The sequence below is a fragment of the Topomyia yanbarensis genome, chromosome 3 (assembly GCF_030247195.1).
Source record: "Topomyia yanbarensis strain Yona2022 chromosome 3, ASM3024719v1, whole genome shotgun sequence".
NCBI classification, from domain to species: domain Eukaryota; kingdom Metazoa; phylum Arthropoda; class Insecta; order Diptera; family Culicidae; genus Topomyia; species Topomyia yanbarensis.
In genome coordinates, this window is record NC_080672.1 from 122,213,215 (window position 1) to 122,236,534 (window position 23,320).

Below are 23,320 nucleotides of genomic sequence, written 5' to 3' on the forward strand. Positions count from 1 at the left end.
GTTTTTGAGAACATTGCATGGTATTTTGATGGTTGTAAAATTTGTAATGGACCATGTCCATGGTATTTTTAAGGGGTTGTATGAGGTTTGAACCCATGAGAATTTGCTCGGGTAATCTTAGGGTCACTCACCACTTTGTTTTTCACTTTCTTTTGAATATGAGAATTTGCTTGAATTTCATTGATTTCAAATTCAACTAACAATTTCCAACCGTTTACATATTGTCATTTCTTCGAAAATATTTTTGCAACATTTTTTATTTTTATAATGACTTGCGTTCTTTTATACATTTGTAGTAAATTGCTTTTAACTTCAATTTTATCGCTATGAACTTTTTCTTCTTTCGAAAAAGAACTAACGTTTAAAAAGCAATATACTATATATCACGAAATACATTTCATATATTTTTAAACCAAAGTACCAATTTTAAACCAAGGTAGCAATCCAAATATTCGTAAATAGAATGGTTAATAAAAACATAAACATATTTCTTTTTCGCTGATTTTCTTCAATTTCCGTGGCCTGATCTGTAGTTTGAAACTAGTAGGCTATCATATCATCAGCAGATTACAAGTACAGTTTTTTTGTTGTATGACATCTAACAAATGCGTTAACTGCCATACAAGATGACCGTCATAATTCTAAATGCAAAAGTTCTCAATGCACAAATTCCGTGCTTACTTTAGTTTTCTACGTAATCAATCTGGCACAGAAATATTACTTATTTCAATGAATCAAAATGCCACAAAAAATTTAACGAGTATTTTCATACTTCATGCCTAACGACTTTTATGCCAAAATACCATTATACCAAACGACCTTAAAAGCATTCAATATCCTGTACATTTTATGCTACATAACCATTATGCCAAATGACTATTACACTCAGGCAAAAAATACAGCGAATTTCATGGGAATATCGTATAATTTTTAGCCACAACTAGCACGTATGTAAATCATAAGATTATCTTATGAAACGGCATTTATTTCGTTAAATCGGTTTGCTATGATTTCATATTCCATAAGGTATCTTTGAATTATCATAAGACAGTACTATACATTTCTCTTATGTTCATGAGAATCATAAGATGCTTGTATGAAATTCGTACGACTGGCATATGCAGTAACTTATAAAATGTTAAGGTAATCATAAAAGTCGTATGTTTTCATATTAATCTTATGAAAACATAGTTTTGTTACTTTTCTATTCATCATAAGATAAATCTTATGAATTTCGCTATGCGTTTTTCCTTAGTGTATGTCAAATGACCTGCTATCAAATTTTTCTTATGCCAAACGGACATAGTGCAAAACGACTTTATGCCAAACGACGTATTTGTTATACTTGAAGCGTGGACTTGCGAAATCAGCAACAACTTTAACATATTTAAACGGAATGTCATAGTTCTGACTATTCAATAAGTTCATAAGGACCTTCCTTAAAATATCAATCACTCATTCCTTCCTTAGAATATCGATCACTCATTCCTATTATTTTCAACTTTGGGTAGCGGGTATCAGTATAACATCATTATACTTTTCACCCAGATTTCTTACAATATCATCTTTCACCAATTTGATGTTATACTGAGCTGCACACTCCACAATAACAATTAGAATGGATCTTTTTATCAATACCATTCTTCTTTCTGTTCATTCCAACCAATTCCCGCGAAACGTTTTCATTATAACAGCTTTTAAAGTCTTCCCACTTTTTGGCAACACTGTTTTCCAAGCAAACCAATTTGCTCTCAAGAGCATCGTTACATGACTTGATCAGTTTCTCTATACCGTTCTCTAATGCGATATTTATTTGTATACATCAATATTTTTTCGAACATCAGAGTTCAGAAACAGAACCGATTTGTTGCATCTCCTTATTCAACTCAATCGAACTAACATCCTGTACGCTATAAGACTGGCCCGATAAACACTTCGCACATTTGAAGGAAAGACTAGCATGATGAGCTACCCAATTTACCATGACCTTTGTTAACCCGGAGCAAAGTTGATGGTACCTATACCTACAAACTGGACACATTTAGCGGAACCATCAGATCTTAAAACAAAACATTCACATTTTGGACAATTACCCGCCATACTAGACAAATTGAATGTCAGCTGAAGAAGCGAGACAAAACAAAATTTAAAACAATGAATCACCTCAATGCGGGGCAGCCCATACAGCCAGCCGTTGAAACGAAATGAAATCAGGAAATCACAACACAGCAAATGTAATATTGGTTTGGTACCCACAAAGTATTCAAAGAAAGGCAAAGTATTTCAACACGAAATTAAAGGTGCGAATTTGCATTGGTATAACGGCAATTGTCGTCATGTTGAAAACATAAACAGAAAGTTACTTCTGACGGTTTTCGCTTCCTCATTTTTTATTTATACATTATCACACAATTCCATAATACCTCTTCAAAAGGACTAATAAATTTTGTAAGCAAAGTTTTGTTTTACTGATTTCTTTTATCCTGCTATGAGCTCAGCGCAGAAAACTTTTGCAACTGCTCATACGCGTAGGGCTACCCTTCGTAGCTACGGAGGGTAACGATGTGGATTAACGTGTATTGTTCATGAAATTCCGGAATATCATGTGAAATAAGTTTATTTATAAATATCTCTTTAGCTCCTTTGAAGAATTATTATTGAATTAGTAGTCATTTTGCGTTTTCTCACGGAGGTGATAAGCGTAATTTGGAGGTATTTTCAAAAATCACAAAAATTATGATACACATTAAGCACCCTGATTAACATTTAAGAAGCAATTACATTATTGTAAAGCAAAGCGAAAAGCAGTGTCAAAGACAAGTTCATGACCGACATCCAAATGATCCGCTCGACTCGAAAGCCTGAATTGGAAGGCGATTTGAAATTTAACTTTTTGCATCCCATGCAGACTCAAAATCAACAGACCACCCTCAAGCCTAGCGAAGCCGCAGTGCAGAAAGCATGAAAACTTGCATTTGGCCTTTACAGTGCCTGCTTGATGCAGATTTATCTTTATTTTCCGTGGTGCAAAATTTCTATGCAAATATGTTTACGGGAACGGAAAATTCCCCTTTGAGCGATAAAGCAAAATGCAGATGAGATCTCGAGATACTTACCGACTGCAGTCGGATAATGGTGATGATTGTTTGATTTTAGATTTTATCGAAGGAGAAGTTGATAGAATGTGTGAAGATGGATTGATGGTTTGTAGTTATGGTGGGGCAGGAGGCGAGCAAAAAAGGTGAATAAAATTGGAAATGGTTAAAAACGTGATCGGTTGGCTGAGCGTAAATTGTAAATCTGAGCTTGAATTAAAAGTAAAAACAATAAAAATAATTTAGTTTTAAGGTGTGTGATATTTAACTATGAATAGATGGATATTATAAAGAAATAAAATATGCGTGGTGGGGGTACAAGCAGTGACTTACCATTTCAGCGAGTGCGGAAATAACCTTGCCAAGGGTGGTCAAGCTCTTGTTAATGTTGGCACCTTCTTTCAGCCGCGTGCCTTTGGCACCGGTTGAGTCCGCTCGTTCGGAGCCAGCTAAATCGACCAGGCTTATTTTAGAAACCTTCTCCGTCTCCAGGCTGGTCATTTTATCTACACGTCTTTGCGTAAAGAATATTGTAAACACAGCATGGGAACGAGAGCTCGTTTCATTCATGTTTGTAGCGGCAACGGTTCTGTTATAATTCAATTGACGGTGAAGGGTGAAGGAAGAAAACATCAAATCATCATTAGTGAATCGTTAGTCGAGGTCAGTTTGCAAATCACGCATGTAGGTAGCCGGGAAGATTAATTACCTTGCCTTGTTTCCTTCGTCGATGAGATCGTGTATGTCCTGATAATTTGTCACCGCTAATTTCGACAAATCTTCAACATACGGTCCGAGCAGCGGATGTTCGCGCACTTTGAGATTTCCTTTGTTCTTAGGATTCAGCAAATCCCTAACCCGTTCACAGTAGATCTCCATGTAGGACACTTCGACTGAGTACTTCAGATCAACCGTCTCGGTCTCTTGTATTCGGCGGAAAAGATCTTTGCAAATCATTGGGATTACGCCCTCTTGACTTTCTTCCTGTTTGCCCATCATTGTGTAGGACTTGCCAGCGCCAGTCTGACCGTATGCAAATATACACACATTGTATCCATCAAACGAATGTTGCAGCATTTCTTCTCCAATATCTGAGTACACCATTTCCTGCGTAGAAAAATCCGCATCCCTAGGCTGAATGTATAATAGAAAAAAAAAAAAAAGATATATTATCGATTCAATTCCCAACAAATTATACTCGAACTCACATCATGAGACCAATACGAGTAATCGTAATTGAATCGCTTGACCGAATCACTCGTACCCAGCGGCACCTTTGGATTTGTGATACAGGTCGTATTACCGCTCATTTCAATGATACATTTGGATTCACGTCCAATTTCGCGCGAGTTGAAGGGTCGCACTCGGACCGCCACCTTTACGGACGACATGACGGCGAGAGGCCCCCTTGGCCTAGACGGACGCTGTTAGTGTGCTATAACGTGAAAAAATAAAAATCAATTAGTAACACGGGTCGTATTCGCCAATATGTAGCTGCTATCACAAATTTTTGGTAAGGTCAAATTTAATTATTTCAATTGGCGTTTTCCAGTGAATACATGCGTATTTTACGCAATTAAAGAAATGGAAAAGAAAAGTGGAAAAACAACACGGTAGCCTTCGCACTGAAACAATCCAAATGAGCTGTTTAGCAAACGAGCTATCGAGTATATCGGGTGACGCAATAATTTATCTTTCTTCATTAAATTTGATGTGATTGTGTGAAAGCGGTCTAGCGTGGGTAGCAGACAGACTCTCTATCGCGGAAACGAGTCGTGATGCAGGAGCAGCAGGACGATGGCGGGAAATTCAATCTCACTTTGGGCGGATACACCCTTGTTTGCTTTCCATTAATTCCATGTTTGCACGTACAGCTCCATAGACGGTACGAACCAAAATCAATTGATTCGTACCGAATCTCGATGCGATACCCGGCGAATAAAAGTAATATTTCGACACCGGTTTTTGTTGCTTTAGTGCAGTTCGATTCTATTGGACATCAATATTTCAACTGGAATAATGTTGATTTTGATAATTGAGCGACTGAAAATAAATCGCATAGTTGGCAGCACGGCCGCCAAAAATTAACATTTTTTCTAGACTCCTTGACCAATTTTCTTCGAAAACTATCTTGCGGTTTGATTCTAGAATCAATAGAACCGAAAATATGATCAAAAGAAAATCAAAGGTTTTGGCAATTTGTCAAAACGGGGGTGCTCCATTGCCAGAGAGGTGGTTCGATTGACATAAAAATTTGGATTTTTATATATTGGCCCTAGATGAACAAAATGCACAGTGGAACGGGACAAATAAATAAAATCAATTCTACAATGATACGCAGTTAGATTCAACAGCTTTTCTTTTATGAATCATCACAAAATCAATATTGAACGGATTGTTAACTAGACAATGTTGATATAATTTTCAAATGTCATTATTCTTTGGTAAAGGTATATAACTGATCACTAACAAGCACAAATGCGAATCAAGATAATAGAAAGATTTTGCTAATTCAATTTATTTTCCATTATATATTCGTCCCAATAAGGACGATTTTCCGATAACTACATCTTGTAATTCGGTATAAACCAGCAATTCGCCAACTCGCTGCTGATGTGCCTTCATCGCTTGGACCAACGAACACGGCAACCTCTTTCATCAACTTTGGAAGGGCTACCTTTTGTACAACAAACGAAAATATTTTTATGATTCTGGTGTGGTTTTCGTTTTGCCACATTCACTAAATTTCTTGACAGTTTTCGAAATTTTCGAATTTATAGGTTATTAATAATTTAATGAATATGTGCTTATTATTATTCACTGGTAAAAGTGCAGAATTGATCATTAACTAGCGTAAAGGTGAAACAAGTTAACAGAAAGATTCAATTCTTTTCCCTTTATACAGCCGTCCTAATAAAGACGGTTTCCTGGTAACTAGATCTTGTATTGTGGGTCAAGTATCCTGTGAAACGAGTGCAATCATGCTAGCACGGCTCATACGCACGGTATAAACCAACGCCATCTCACCTCTGTATCGCAATCATCGCTTGGGCCTACAACATTAAAATCCTTCCATTACGCACAGACGAACGTTCCCCTTCCGTGGCACATGTCAAATATGAAATGGAACAATTTAATAAATTGTATATAAAATTCAATCAACGTTAAACAAAACGGGAACGAAAACTTGTCTTACATTTTCATAATGTATGTGCAATAGGCGGCTGTCGCCTATTTTCGTCCCTTATCACTTACTTTTAAAAAGAAATTCATTTGGAAAATTAGCAGTGCTATCTTTGAAAATGAACCACCTCGGTTGCGCAACTAAACTTTTCCGATCTTATTTTAATGCAAATAATTAGGCAGTTATATTCTGAATTGCACATATTTCGTCGTATGTAATTTAAAATGTTCTTTGATTTGGTGGAATTGTAAGGAAAACACGTGTCCGCCGGCTGATGCTAATCGAGCTGACATTTCTCTAGACTGAGAAAACTAATTTCTTTGATTGTTTAGTATTTATTTGACCAACTAGGAAAATAATCCACTGGGTATTTAATGCGTGGGAATACGCATGGTTGTGTCTGAGTGAATTATGACATTTGAATTGTGTAAGTGGATTGAGAAATAACAATTCGCAAGAAGAATTCAACCAGTTACCAATTTTCGGCAGTCATATCAGCACGAAGAACAAATGTTTAACTGTCATATTCATTGGTTAACATTTAATCTATTAAATCATCAATAAATTATATTAATTGTTCTTATTGTATTGAATGTTTGCACATGCTTTGGAGTAGTACATGTACTATGTTACTGTCCGATAACCATATTTATTCATGAGTACAAAAATATTGTGGCTTGATTATTGACGCGAAAGGTGACAAGTTAGGTTCTTTTCGTTCTTATTGTTTACAATCTTGTTCTAGTAATTAGCGTAAAAACCGCGCACATCAACGGTTGTATATTCGACATACAAAGTTTGTCGTTTCAGGTATTTCAGTAAGGGGCCGTACACAAATAACGAAGCTTTTTTCGGTGATTTTCAAAACCCTCCATACCCCCTCGTAGCATTTGGTCACAAAATTCTAACCTCCCCCACGTAAATAACGTAGCATTTACCTACCCCTTCCCCTTCGTCCCATGCAAAGCGGCCGGAAGATGAAAAAAATTACATAAGTTTTTCAATTATTTTAAATACATGTCCATTCAAAATGTTACGACTTTCATCAACATTTTCATTATAACAGCAAATTGCATGCAAAATAAGTTCATTTCATGACAAATATAGTGTTGACAGTTTTATTTTGAATTATATATGTCAAGGGGATCATGAAGAGAAGTTCTCTCAGTTCACAATCCTGCAGCTGCCAATGATTCTAAGAAGCATACGTTCATCTAAATTACTAAATTTTGTTTGGTTGAATCCGAAGTGAAAATTTAATTCAACTTCCAAACTAAGTCTACTAGTTAGCAACATTAGCTAACTAAAGTAGCAGGTTGAATCCGCATACAAAATCTTTTCGTATTTTTGCGAACTTGTAATTCCGCGAATCGTAAAATTTACCTCATGAAAAACCGCATCAAAAGTAACTTTTTTGAATTTAAATTTATTTCTCTTAGGAATGGAGGATCATTAAATTGTTTGCTCTAAACAATGGGGTTTAAACTTAATGCTACGTCGCACAACTTCTGACCCTACCCTCCCCCTCGTCCCACTTCGTCACAAATTTGGTATACCCCCCAAAATGCTACATCATTTATGCATGACCCCTAAACCTTATTTTATTCCGTTTAAAATGTGCCTTAGATAGCGTAACAACGCGCGTGCTCACGATAATGCTAAGCGCTGACGCGTTAACTTAACTGGGGAGTTCATTTGTATGTTCATGTTTGCTATCTGGTTTGTATTATAGCGAAGGACTCGAGCATCTGTATGTTCACGTGCGCGTTTGCATGGGTGTTTGCAGTACATGTGTGTGTACAAGTGTTCGTATATGAGATAATATGTTACAGGGTACGGGAGACTATGCAAAAAAGAAATATTAGAGGAAGGCCTATTTATTCGAGGTTCTACAACGCAGGACTGTCGTCGACAATGCTAAATTTGAATCATGAGTAGAAAGGCTGTAAAGGTAATATGTGACAAAGGTACAAAATACGATCATCACTTGATAAATATACATTAGTACTTTAAACATTACGCTGTAACTTGAATAACAGACCACCAAAAATAGACTAATAGCATGTAACGCTTGCTCTCAAAAAAGACAAAATTCTTCATGTGATTATACTGACACCTGATTTTCATGTGATTATACAGCCACCTGGTGAATCGTCAATAAATATAAGTGGGCTATATAGAGAAAAAAAATAATTAACTCTATTAGCTCGTTATCACCGGCTCCACTCCAAAGCAAAGAAGTCCAAGAAGATAAGAGCGTCGTACGTGGGTTTGCGTGACCGGATGGAGCAGCAAACGTTGAAGCGGAAATACACTGATAATATAAATTCGTAAATATAATGAAATCGATCATACAATACACGAATTCATTCATCGTTTTCTGCAACGAAGTATTTTCGTGCATTCTAAATAGTAGGTTTCGTTCATTTCATGAACAAGAATGGCCGCTTGGTGAACGAAATCATTCGTAAATTTTACACGTTTAATGTATACTGCACGAATGTTATCGTTGATAACGACATTATTTTTCGTGAATGAAATGAAATGTTTTGTTTATTTTAATAAACGTGTGTGTATATTACGAACGATTTCGTTGGTCGCACGAATTAGTTTCGTTTATCTTAGAAAAGTGTTCGTATTTATTATCCTCTTATTGTTTTCAGTCGATCTTTGACAACATAGATTTTTTTTACTTAAAAATATCGATGCGGCCAAATCGATTTTATTGTGGTACGAATAAATGGCCGCTTGATGAACGAAAGTTTTCTTAAATTTTATTTATTTAGTTTACATTGCGCGAATGTAATCGTTGATAACGACATTATTTTTCGAGAAGGAAACGAAATGTTTCGTGTATCTTAATAAATGTTTATGTATATGATGAACGATTTCGTTGGTCGCACGATTTCGTTTCGTTCATCTTAGGAAAGTTTTCGTATTCATTAGTATATTATTTTCTCAATCGATATTTTAGGATCGATGTTAGACAACAACGATTTTTTCAATTAACTAAAAGGATCGATCTGGCAAAATCGATGGTAATTCAACCTTCTCCCTTCTATTGAGGACTAAAAAGATTGTGGTGTGAAGTAATGGCCGCTTGATGAACGAAAGTTTTCGTAAATTTTACATATTTAGTGTACATTACGTGAATGTTATTGTTGAAAACGGCTTTATTTTTCGGGAAGGGAACGAAATGTTTCGTTTATTTTAATAAACAGTTGTGTAAATTACAAACGATTTCGTTGGTCGCACGAATTAATTTTGTACATCTTAGAAAAGTTTTCGTATTATTAGCCTCTTATTGTTTTCAGTCAATCATTTGGGATCGATGTCTGACAACATCGTTTTTTTTGTTAAAAAAATCGATGTGGCCAAATCGATTTTGCTGTGGTCGAAGAAATGGCCGCTTGATGCACGAAAATTTTCGTGAATTTTACTTATTTAGGTTACATTGCACGAATGTTATCGTTGATAACGACATTATTTTTCGTGAATGAAATGAAATCATTCGTTTATTTCAATAAATGTTTGTGTATATTACGAACGACTTCGTTGGTCGCACGAATTCATTTCGTTCATCTTAGAAAAGTTTTCGTATTTATTATCTTCTTATTTTTTCATTTGATCTTTTTGGATCGATGTTTGACAACACCGATTTTTTTAGTTAAAAAACAGATCTGGCAATATCGATTTTATTGTGATATGAAGAAATGGTCGCTTGATGAACGAAAGTTTTCGTGAATTTTACTTATTTAGTGTACATTGCACGAATGCTGTCGTTGAAAACGACATTAATTTTCGTGAATGAAACGAAATGTTTTGTTTATTTTAATAAACGTCTATGTATATTACGTACAATTGCGTTGGTCACACGAATTCATTTCGTTCATCTAAGAGAAGTTTTCGTATTTAATAGCATATTCTTTTACATTGCTCCGGCAGAGAAAAACTCAAAATTATTCATGCAAAACCACCGAGCGATGGCTCAACTGAATCCGTACTGCTCCGGATTCTGGATCACATACACATGTAAAATACATGTTCCCCATAAAATCCCGAAAGAAGGTCCTCTTGAGGCTGACAATCAGTGAGAAGGGCGGTTTTCTTTTCTTCGCAACTTGCAATCATCAGGGAGGTGTACGACACGAAGTGCTTACCGCAAGTTGTGGTCGTCATTAAGAAACACTATCTGAAGGACGGTGTCTTATTGCCTTCGTTCTGAACACATTACACGAAGCGGTCATTGAAGGAGATGGATGGTTCCAGTTGCATCCCAGAACGCCAATCTAATCGTCCCCCCACCGCGCAAAACATGCCCCCCCCCCCTGCGTAACCCATCTCAAAATTTCTGGACGAACTTGTGGAGGATCTATTTGAACAATATCGTGGCGAAAACCGAAAAAGAACTGATTAGGGACCATCCATAAATGACGTAGCATTATATGGGGGAGGGAAGAGTTTTGTATTTTGTGATGATGTGTGACGACAGGGGGACGGGGGTCATGTCATGCTACGTAGCTTTTTTAAAGGGATTAGGGGTTGACCTGATGTCACGGCAAGTTTCATCTAACATCGTTTTTTCATTTTTTTTAATTTTCCGGGGACAAGGGGTGGTTTAGGGTTACCGTCAAGCTACGTAATTACCAGGGGGTATTTAGAGGTTGGTGACGAAATGTTACGATGGGGGAGGAGTTAAAAATCATTCAGAGAGTTGAAGAATACACCAACATTTTTCGTTTCGATTATGGCTTTTCGCCTATGGCTAAAGTTCTAGCCAACTGCCGCAAGGCCGTCCCGAAAGGGAGTGTAGTTATTTTTGTGAAGTCTTAAATTAATAGAGGAATCAACGAAAATTTCTTTAGTTTTGATATAAGCGTTATTTTCTCATTTATCTATTTATTTTTTGGTCGATATTTGGCTATTATCAGGTAGCGAGAGGAAAAATATAGAAACGATAATAGGCTTACACAAGCCGTTTCTCATTGATACACCACTATCGAGGCGTATTTCATTCAACATCTTGAAGCTATCTTCTATTAAAATTCACTATCCAGAGCAACCATTATGACTGGTTGATTACTAGAATAAGAACTAATAGTAAAGCTTCAAGAAAGAAAAACTAAAACGAGTGAATATCCACATATTAGAAGAAAATAATTATTGTGGCTAGTTGATGTTTACAGTACTGTCAAACCCATTGACCTACGGGAGGAATAAAAACTAAATCGAATTAGTTTTTAATTGCCCGAAATGTGCAGCGATAAACCGAAGAAAATTAAGGCTACAAAAACAATTCAAATCCAGCTTTAAAATATGGAGATGATTTGACAAAACCCCATTCTATTCGTTTTTAGGAACACTCCCCTAGTATCTAATCAACTTTTCCACCTAGATTATACCATTTAAACGCCTTAGTTCATGCTTGCCCGAGCTCACAACTATCCTTCGCTTCGAAAGCAAACATCAAACGACACATCTCTTATACCCAGTGCCATACCCTTGATCACATGACCGTGCTGTGTAACATATGTTTTCTACTACGCTTCCTATGTTCTCCAAATGTTGGAATGTTTCGTAATTACGACCTCCAAGTTCCATCACAGGTTGGTGGAAGCAAAAAAAATGAATCCACAAGCGCCTACGTAGCTTATATTCAAACAAATGACAGAGGATGGGGGTAGATGCTTGACGCACAGCAGGCAATGTTTATAGTTTTATTATGCAATACGACGACGCGATGCTCACCACCCACTCGGAAATGCGTTGCGAGTTAGACGCCTTCTTCCGGTCCACAGCAGGATGGGTTATGACCGTACCGAGAAAAATAATAATGTTACGGATGATGCTTATTAAAATATTTCAATACAAAATATAAGGCAAAAATTTATTGTCTGCCCAACGAAAAATTGATTGTGAATATTTCTTACAGGCTCCTTATACACTGACTAGCCAGGATTTGGTTTAACAAAAACTGAAGCCACACGGACATGATGTTCAAGTGATAAAATTATATCAGGTTTATAGTTATACTAGCTTTACCTTCGCAAGTATAGTTTCTCCAATCATTTTGAATGGTGAATTCGAATAGTGGAAAACTATTGAGCTGCATGTTCACTTGGAACACTTGTTACACACTTAAGGATAGTGACCATTGAAAATTCGTCCTTTCAGGGGAATGGGAGGCAAGCAATATGTGAAGAATATAGTGATACTCTACACAATGTATACTGATACGTTTTTCAATCGTGTTAAACCCCAGGATTTTCCACAAAATGTATAACTATAATACATTAAATTGAGGAAGAATTGTCTAAGAAATCTGAAAACGATGCAATTTATTATTTATGAAAAAATTATTGAAAAGGAACCCCGAGTAAAAATGTAATTTTTAAAATATGAAGTTTCTGAAACAATGTAATTACCACAGGCTTATAACGGTAGTTATAGTTTACTGTAAAATTTATCAATACAAACCGACCCTCAATTAGTTTGTTCATGCAATAGTATTCAAAGTATGAAATAGTATCAAATGAATCCAATGAATCAAATGAATTGAATGAATCAAATTATCAAATGAATCAAATGCATCAAATGAAACAAATGAATCAAATGAATCAATTTCATTAAGTCCTATACAAACCAATGAATAATTTATCGAATCTAGTGAATATAATGAATCAAATAAATGAAATGGATTAAATAAGCAAAATGAATAAAATAAAAAAATAATTGAAATAAATAAATAAAAAAACAAACGAATCAAACAAACAAAATGTACTGAATTGATATAATGAGTAAAAATAAGAAAATGAGCAGAATAAAATGCATTGATTAAAATAAAAAATTAAAGATGTTAAAAGGTTATAAATTAAAAGAAACAACAATAAATTGTGTCGGATAAATCATACGGATGAAATGAATAAAGCTAAAAAATAGTATGATTATTAAAATGAAGAAACTGAACAAAATGTATGAACTGGAAAAATGAATAGAATGCATAGAATGAAAACAGTGAATAAAATAAGTTAAATGAATTATATGAGTAAAATGAACGAAAAGAATAAAATGATCAGAGTGAATCCAAAGAATGAAACGAAAAAAATAGATAAAATGAACAAAATGAATAAAAATATGCTGAATGAAATAATTAATTAAAATGCAATGATCATAAATTTAAAGTTAAAAACATTTTTGTATATTGAAAATGAATAAACCGAATTGCACGAATTTGAGAACCATTGCATCAGAAAGTTGTTAAATGTTTTACAAAAATCCCCTCTTCTGAGAAAAGGCTTATTAATATACAATGAACTTTCTAGGGCTTCCATCTTTTTTAGTCTTTTCGTTTGCATGCTTCTTTACTTGTCGGTGTCGTTTTAAGATTTTCTGTTGTTTCTACTTTATTTCATGGATCTAAATTAGTTATCAGGAACCTGGAACGTGCAATTTGCTGTGGAATTCAAGTTTTCTTTTTGGTCGCATGTTCCCCAGAAAAATATTTTCGCGCAGAATAAAATTTGCTCATCCAGTATTCTTACGCGCAATTGAATATAGTAAAGTGAGGCGAAGTCACTTGTGCTTTCAAGCCCCTTAAACAAAGAGCGACAGAGGGAGAATGCGATGAAAAAGACAGGTAGATATTTCAAAGTTTTCATTTGCATTAAAATAAATAGTGTGAAGTGTCTAGGGTATGTCGATAGCGTAAAGGCGTGCTTCGGTTGATTGTTGTGCAGTCTCATTCCAGTCAAAAAAAAAATCATTTCAAAGGTAACAGTGCCCTAGTAACAACTGAGGTTTTATGGTAGTTTTATAGCCACTGATAAAACTTCGATTGCACTTGCAGCGTGCTATAAAACTTCAATTGTTACTTGGGCGTGTAATGTACGGGTGTCAAAAAGCTATAGTTGTAGTCTACCAATCGTGAATGTTATTTTTAGTTTCCAACCATTTGCTTGTGATTTGAGTGCACCGCCCTTCTAATTAATACTGATCAGAACCATGAAGCAATTGAATTTTCCTTTTTGTGCAATCAACTATAGTCTACCTAGAAACATTTCAACAGTGTTATTATTATATTATTATATTATTATATTATTATATTATTATATTATTATATTATTATATTATTATATTATTATATTATTATATTATTATATTATTATATTATTATATTATTATATTATTATATTCAAGCATTCACAAAATGTTTTCCCCCTTTTATCTACATTGTATGTCAATTACTTGACAAATTTAGTTAAAACGATCAATGCCCTAGTTAAAACAACCAATACAAACGGTTTAATTAAATATTTGATTGGCGAAATATCACGACATTCACCCATTTTAAAAACTGAATTTTTGAATTTTTGCCACAAATTAACAAAGTGTTTACACAATTCCATCAAGAAATTTCAAACATCGACAAAGAGATTTTTAAGAAGAATTCCGAAGCTGAATTATTGTATGATGACGATGTAATGTGTATTTTATTCAATATGCCGAATATACTGTGTTTAATTTTCATTACATTATTTTATGTTTTCGTGTGTTACACTGCTGCCATCTATGTTGGTACATAGTGAATCTTAAAAAAATTACAGAAAATAAGTATGAATAGGAGTTCTTTTGAGAAAAAACACAAAAAAGGCAAAATTAAAGTGATGATTCATCTTTTTAATTTAAGTATAATAATATGGGCAGGAACTGTACATACAAACAGCTAGCGTTCGACATGCACACACACACCTTTACCATGGATAATTGCTAGAATAGTGGGTCTAAAGCTTGTTTTTACAATAATTTATTTTTTGTTCGAAATAGTCCTGCATTATAAAAATGCAATTGTATCAATTAAATCAGATGAATAGTATCATACCCTTCAATTGCTGTATGAAATTAGTTATATAAACAGTTTTTCAGGCCATCAAAAATACTCCTAGCAAGATTCATGCCATAATTAAACAAATTTCACAACATTATTAATTTCAGGATCAGCCTGCCAAGTACAATTAATGAGCAAACCCATTGATTGCAAAACTCTCGACTGTGCACTGATTAAACATATTTGGTACGTCTAAAGTAAGCGAGTAGCTAATATTTTAATGAATTCAATGAATTTTTAATGAAAATCCTTGTTATCCACAATTAAAAATATCCAGCGAGAACAAACAGAGAAAGTATGAGGAATTTCCATAAAGGCAAAGGTTTCGCTACATAACTATCAAATATAATTTACATCTAATATTAATCAACGTCTATGGAATGTAGATAATCGATGTCCTAGGAAAGCAACTTTAGGTCTACAAGAAATACCAAGAAGTCATTTTAAGAAAATATTTTAATATAGCTGCACAAAATCGGGCATTAAAACCAGAATGCACATTTGACCCTATTTTCCTATACTGGTCCCACAATTCGGCGTCAACTGGTTGCTTGCGTGTCTGTCAGTCATTCGATTACTATAATCCGAGTGCTGTAATTTAGAGGAGACATATTGACGCTGGCAATGAATCATAAATGGAAGCTTTGAATGAGCGACAGAAATAAACAAGCAGTCGAGTATGTGACTCTGAGCTGTACGATATTACTTTCACTTTCATGTAGAGTGAATGAAATCCCCATCTGAAGGGTTAATTTGGGCACACAGTAAAAATAGGTGGCCAATTAAATTGTTTGGATCATGAATATTTGATTTCATCGTATATGTATATCGGGACAATCTTAAACTCACGTTAGTATTGATTTGCAATAGACAACAGTGCAAAAAGACAGTGGAACAAAATATTTGAAGTTGATCTACCAAGCCAAATACTTTGCCTTTTTTCGTTCCAAAGGATAAGCACATATGCTGCAGACAGTGGCGGATCCAAGGGGAGGGTTGTGGGGGTCCGGATTCCCCCCCGAAATTTTTTATCTCCTTGAGAAATTTTAAAATACTTTCTATTTTAAATTCGTTCTAGATTCCAAATCATTCCAAACCAGATTCGACAACCAAAACTGATTTTAATGAAAAAGGGTATTGCATATTACGTATTGTACATTAAACATTTCAAAATCGGCATTTCGGACCCCGTCCGAAATTTTTTTCTGGATCCGCTCCTGGCTGCAGATATTTGGTTTAGTAAAATTTTTTTCCTATTAAATGTTTTTGGCCTTATAAATATAGACTGTGAAATCGTTGCGAAACTGCATATATCATCATTTAAAACTATACCAATTTAATTACCCTTAACTTTCGTTTAATTAACATAACAACCACAACAAGTAAACCCTCTAGCCCAGCTTTTCTAATATAAAAACAATACCTGAAACACATTAAACAATTCAGCATGATACATTTCAACTGCCCCAAGAGAAATGTTTGCTTGAAATATTATGCATTCTCTGCAACCAGTCCCAAACCGCTGCTAAATCCTCATCAAACATTCAATCTATGTGCCTTCACAAACCGTATTCTACTGCATACAAACAGCATGTTGCACATTTACATAAATTTGGTCACCGCATGGTGACCCGTACTCGATCCAGTGTAATCCAAAGTTTACCTTGTATTGACATCGGGAAACTTAAAGAGAAACGCTCATATTCCCTGTATCTCCCTCTCTTATGCTAATTTTGCCAGAGAAAACACAGTCAGTAAAGAGCCGTCTCAATTTCGTCTCCACGTGAAGCCGAGCCGGATTGACGTTAGTCCTTTCTCCGTATTGCTTGCTTCGCCAAGGCGAACACAACGGGCGCATAACAAAACAGTATCACTCACCCGAAAACCCCACCCTCCAAAGTGGTCGCGACAGCAGCTTATGCTTTTTTTCTTTGCACCCACGTGAAGTTCGTTCACAGGCGATTACCTAGTAAAATGGTGAGAAGGCAAAGAAAACTTGTTTCTTGAGGATTTCCGTTTACACGGATGAGTCATGAATCGGAATGGGAAAAATGAAACCGAAATATATGCCGCACTCGGAAAGTCTTTCCGAGTCTTTCTGAAGCAATTCATCCATCGCTTTTATGTTGATAATTTCGTTATAGCTACCACTATTCCCGTTCTTCCTTCCAGAAATATGTCCAAAAACGATACTACTGTGGGTGGGAGGGAAAGTTTTCATATCTAACACATACATATAACAAACGTCCTTCTCGGTGCTTGAGTTGTGTAAATGAAATTAAAAATTCTGGGATGTTACAGACTTGCTGTCTTAGCGTAGAATACAACTACAGAGTGATTCACCATGTTTTTTAAACTAGCAAGTTAAAAAATTAATAAAATCGCGAAATCTTTATAATTATTCGAAAAAACATTCTTTGCCATTTATTGCGCTTGAGGTGATCTGTTTGAGTGGTACAATTTTTGATGACGATTTTGAGCATGTCAAGTGGTATCTGATCAATATCCCAACAGAAAAAAGTCTAAAGTTGTGATATCACACGATCTAGGCGGCCGATTGACAGGTCCACGGACTAGAAATTAAACGTTCACAGAATTTCTCACGCAATAATTTCATTGTTACATAACTTGGGTGAGACGTGGCGCCGTCCTGTTGAAACCAAATGTTATCAAGACTACGGGTGTCAAGTTCGGGCAGTAACCAGTGTGTTAACATGGCGCGATAACGGGGTCCATTCACAGTAACATTGCGTCCATGCTCATTTTTAAAGAAGTATGGACCAATGATACCACCACCCCAAAATCTGCACCAAACCGTTGTTTTTTGTGGATAAAGTGTTATCTGTTGCATCTCTTCGGGTTGCTCTTCACTTCAAATATGGTAATATTGCTTGTTGACGTTACCATTGAACGAGAAATTGGCTTCATTGCTGAACCAATAAAGGTTCTTTTTTCAATACCCCAAACACTGAATTGGTGACGAACAGGCTTTTTAACCAATATCCTTCCGTAAAATATGCTAAGTTGTTCCATATGGTCGGAGCGCATGAAACATATTCCTCACAGAGCGCTGATTTACGTAATAAAGTTAAACAATTTGAGGATGGTGAGCCGGTGGTGAGTATTTACCAACAATACTGAACAACAATAGCATGACAGTTTGCTGTTAGCATCCGTTAACCACTAGAACATGCCCTGTTAAAAAAATACCATCACCCTGTGCTTCGTATTAGGAACGGCAATGGTATAGAACGGTCTTCCAAGTTCGTTCAAAAAATCCGAAATATGTCTGCAGGCATTCCTCTAGAAAATTTATTATACCACAATTAGTTTCTTAGTGATTTTTAAAGTTGGCGACCCAAAGGCACCATGAATGTAAATGTTTGTATTAAATTTTAGACATTTCTACACAATATTCAACTCATAACCTACCGTGCGCCTCCTTAATTGGAAGTGAAAATGTTGGAGTCGCATGGCAAATTTGGGGGGAGGGCGTTAGCCTAAGGGTTTCAGCAAGAAAAAAATCACTTTTTTGCGATTTTTTTAGAACTTTGGGTGAAGCGAATTGACCAAAACTTTTGTGAATTATAATGTATCATTTCAATAACATTTTTTCGTGCAAAATATCTTCAAGTGACTCGGTGATGAAGCTTTTTGTAGAACGTCTCTGCAAAAATCACGATTTGCGGTGTTACCTGCCATTCAAAAACTACTTAACCGATTTCTTTCAATTTTTGCATACACATTCTTTGTAAAAAAGTACCTAACCCCTACGTTGAGCTTTTTAGATATTTTTTCAATTAAGGATTTTTTTTCAATTAAGGATTTTTTATACTCATAAAATGGCGGAATTTTTGTTGAAAAATAGCAATTTTTATTTCATATGAGTAAAAAAAACCCCTTACTTGAAAACATATCTCAAAAACTCAACGTAGGGGTTAGGTATTTTTAAAGGAAGATTATTGAAATGATGCATTATAATTCGCAAAAGTTTTGGTCAATTCGCTTCACCCAAAGCTCTAAAAAAAATCGCAAGAAAGCGATTTTTTTCTTACTGAAACCCTTTCCCCTCCCTCCCCCCTTAAGCAAAATATAACACCGCTCGACGACAAAAAACAACTTTCATGGAATATGGCGTTTTTGTTTGTCTCTAGTACGTCAGGATCAGTTATTATCATTTGTAGAAATAGTTACAAATGGGAAAGAAAATTAAGTAAAATAAAAAATGGTTTAGGCTGTTTATGGTGTACATTTCAGTGCTAAGCTGAATGGTGTAATTAGATTTTGTATTCAGAACGCGACCTTAATTTATGCACTTTTAAAGTCAAGAAACTGAAATAAATGATTAAAACAGTTTTTAACTCTAGAAGTTGTAATAGAGAATCAATAGTTCAAAAACATGACTTAGAGACTTTGTGTCTTCAACAAAGTTATCGAGAATGGTATTAAAACAACTTTGCATAAGACGTAAACGCTCCATATATTCAGTATATCGGGTTATATTAGGTTGTTTGTGAAAAAAACGCTTTAAAGCAAGTTATTCTAATGTTAATGTTTACAGTAACTCTTACATTTATTTGTCCCTCTGCAAAGTTGTTTAGAACAGCGAAACACATTTTTATACACGGCAGGATTCTCTAAAACTTACAATAAAAAGTTGTACGCCGGATTCTGTTTTTGCACGCACTTTTTTTGCACGACTTTTTTGCACGGTTTTGCAAAATAACGCGTTTTATATGTATAAAATACCTATCTAGATATGCCAGTTTAATGATTTGATCATCCCGTGAAAAGAGTTGTTAATCAAAATATGGTAGTTGAAAATCAATAATGTTGGGCAATGGTTTTTATAGGATTTTATGCTTTTTATATATCATCAAATAATATTCCGGTTCATATATCACATCGCATTGGCAATGGAGCAATTGTTATATGGCCAAGTTCCCCCGGGTAGTGCCACTACATAAAGTATATAAATGTTGCTTGTTCAGTTTGATAAGCTAGAAACTGATAGCGGAGAATTTAATATGCAGGGATACGCAATACGTATTGTTTGGTCTGAGTAGCTAACGACTGATGTTTTTTATCAACCAATTAGTGATCTCTGATTAAATAGGGCTTTCAAAGGGACAGGCACAAGTCTATTTTTTACTGAGATGGGACAAGTCGGTGCTGGACCTGTGGCCTTCGTCTGGCATGATCCACTCTCGTTGGTACGGATGTGTTCATGACTGGTTTGTGGATGAGTGGTCCTACTTACAAGTGAATTGATCACTTCGCTTGGGTGGAGATATATGTGACTTCTGCTAGCTGTCGAGCTTGGGTATGTTAGCTGGTTCCAAGAAGGTGTGCAGGACTGGCACCTGCGGGAATGTTGATTGTTTCACTCCACCTTTGGTTCTTGGAAATAACAAATCGCTTCCTCGGTGTGATATGTTCGAGTTGAATGCTCAATGGTTGAAATGTGCATTCGGTTCGAGCAGATTGAGTCGTTTGGAGGATTGGTGGTCTCTGAGAGCAGATGCGAATAACTCTGAAGTATCCAATAAAGGGAGATTGTAACTGTGGAACTTAAAAATATTGTCACTACTCTAGCTTATTTTCCTAATGTATTGTACATCATAACAACTACCAATATTGACTATTCAGAACAGACATTTTCAAATTCTGTTATAAGATCGAGAAGAAATATAGCACAGTTGTAGTGAATAAAGTATTTGCGAATAGGGGCCAATACTGCTGGCATCTTTTATCATATTTATTAATAGTCGATTGATCCGCTTCAGACCTATGAGACGAAAGAGAAGAATAGGAACTAGACAAAAGGCGGTTCTAATTCTAAATTGGTTTAGTATAGATGTAGACGACTCAAACGCGCTGGCAGGAGAATATTTTTTAGAAGAAGACAAATTAAAGGACATCACACTTTTTGAGACACACATGCACAAAACTATATCGTCCTCCTGAAGATCGGTGTTTAATTGGCAGATAGTCGCCATTTCGTACGATTTTGCGAAGTTTGCCTCGCTGGACGGACCGATATCCACCAAGGCATAGGTTGCAGTCGTTAAAAAAACTAGATTCGCTAAGTGTAAAATAGCGAATTTTTCAACTTTTCAGGAAAGAATTTTTAATCAAGGTGCAGTTTTGGAAATTTTAAATGCAAAGAAAAGGGTCTGTCAAAATTGCAAAATGGCAAATGCTGCCACTTTTCAGGAAAGAGTATTTAATTAAGTAAAAGCCAATCAATAGGCCGTTGAAAATTGACAATTTCTGCCATTTCAATTGCGCAAGAGAGTCTTTGTATCAAAATGATTTTTTTTACTTTTCACGAAAATTCTTTTGATGAGAAAATAACCATTTACATGAAAAAATCGCAAAAAATGACAATTTTGATATTGTTGTCCCAGAATCGAACAATGTTTCTTACCAAACTGTATATGACAGCATACTGTTCGAAAGATCTAGTTTTCTTCGTTCAAAAAATGTTACAAAACCGAAAATCGGCTGAAAATGACAACGTAGCTAATTTTGTTGCGGCGAAAGTCCCAAAAACTTTTTTTTTGTTTCAAAATTTCGTGTGTGCATTATTTTGTATCGCATTTGCTATACTAGTTCATTTTAAAATTTCAAAACCACTGTAGCACAATGTAATCTACAAAAAGTTAACAAACTCTAAATAGTTGAAAAAAATTTCCATGTTAACTATTGCTTTTCAACGAACAATAACTTCTTTTAACGAATAAAAAAACTTACATTTTTTTAAAAAAAACTCTTCGAAAAATTGAAAAACTTCTACTGGGCACATTGACATTGTGCATTTAAAATGTCCAACAGTATTCATTGTTAAATGCCATAACCAAATATCTGTTCATTAAAAAAAGATTTTTTTTTGCACCGTTTCTCAAAATAACACGGATTTTTTTGCACGGTTTCTCAAAATAGCACGGATTTTTTTTGCACGGTTTTTCGAAATAACACGGGTTTTTTTTTGCACGGTTTCTCAAAATAGCACGGATTTTTTTTTGCACGGTTTCTCGAAATAACACGAATTTTTTTGCACGGTTTCTTGAAATAACACGGATTTTTTTGCACGGTTTCTCGAAATAGCACGGATTTTTTTACACGGTTTCTCGAAATAGCACGGATTTTTTTTTACACGGTTTCTCGAAATAACACGGATTTTTTTACACGTTTTTTTTGCACGGAGCGCCTCCCCCGTGCAAAGAAAAATTTGGTGTATAAAAGGATATTGTATTTAATTGAACTTCGACAATATTGTTCTATATCTCGATATGCTGCATAGAATAGAAATAAAATAAAGCCTTCAATTAAGTTGTTTAACATCAATCCCAAAAACCTTGATGAAGACACCAAGGCTCTAAATAAAGTTACTTTTCCTTTATTACCTTTAAGATAATTAATCACTAATTTTTTTCAAGAGATTCACTGTGTTATGTTATAAAATTTCTTAGAAGATACTAAACCTCCAAAGTTGCCGGTCCCGAAATTATGTGATCTTGACCGAAAAACAATGTTTTTAACATTTACTGCAGTAATCTTGGCTTTAAAATTACTTAACTTGTGAGCTTGTATACCAAATTTAATTACGCAATTCAACTCAGCTCTGAAATGTACACCAAAAATAGTCACAATTTTTTTTATTTTGGCTGATTTTCAACTATTTTTATAATTTTAAAATATTCATGAAAACCAACCCTGACATACTAAAGACAAACAGAAAACGTTATACTTCATCATTTTCCTTCTATTTTCCGAAAAAAGATATGCGATTACAGACACTCCAATTTTTTTTTATCAGTGTAATTCTTCAAGTTTGTCCAAGACGACAATTTTAAGCTGCTATTCGAGAAGACCAGTGCACTATGGTTTCAAAGATGTATTTAGATAGACAAAATTATGCTCAAAACGTTACTTTTAAATATATGGCGTGTTCGGCAAACTTTCTTAGTACTTGTTTGCCGAGAAGGTATTTACGGCAAACCTAGGCACAGTGAACCAAAGTTCAAACTTATCAGGAATTTTATCCGTGTATCGTGTTTCTCGTTCGCGCTATAGGTCAATATATTGTTAAACTTAAAGCCAGTCTTCCGGCGATGAAGTCAGCCAAATTAAACAATTACGGATCCTTGGTAC

At 35.1% G+C, this 23,320-nt stretch overlaps 1 protein-coding gene across 7 annotated transcripts in view; it reads right to left on the reverse strand.

Annotated features, from left to right (window-relative positions):
- LOC131687447 (kinesin-like protein unc-104) overlaps window positions 1-23,320 on the reverse strand; it is a 153,330-nt gene that overhangs the window by 35,907 nt on the left and 94,103 nt on the right. For all 7 annotated transcript variants that reach the window (XM_058971527.1, XM_058971528.1, XM_058971530.1 and 4 more), the window contains 3 exons: window positions 4,304-4,530; window positions 3,805-4,229; window positions 3,429-3,684 (listed from right to left, as the gene is read on the reverse strand). In XM_058971527.1, coding sequence (XP_058827510.1) covers window positions 3,429-3,684; window positions 3,805-4,229; window positions 4,304-4,486 — 864 coding nt within the window. In that variant the 5' untranslated portion in view covers window positions 4,487-4,530. The remainder of the gene's footprint in view (window positions 1-3,428; window positions 3,685-3,804; window positions 4,230-4,303; window positions 4,531-23,320) is intronic.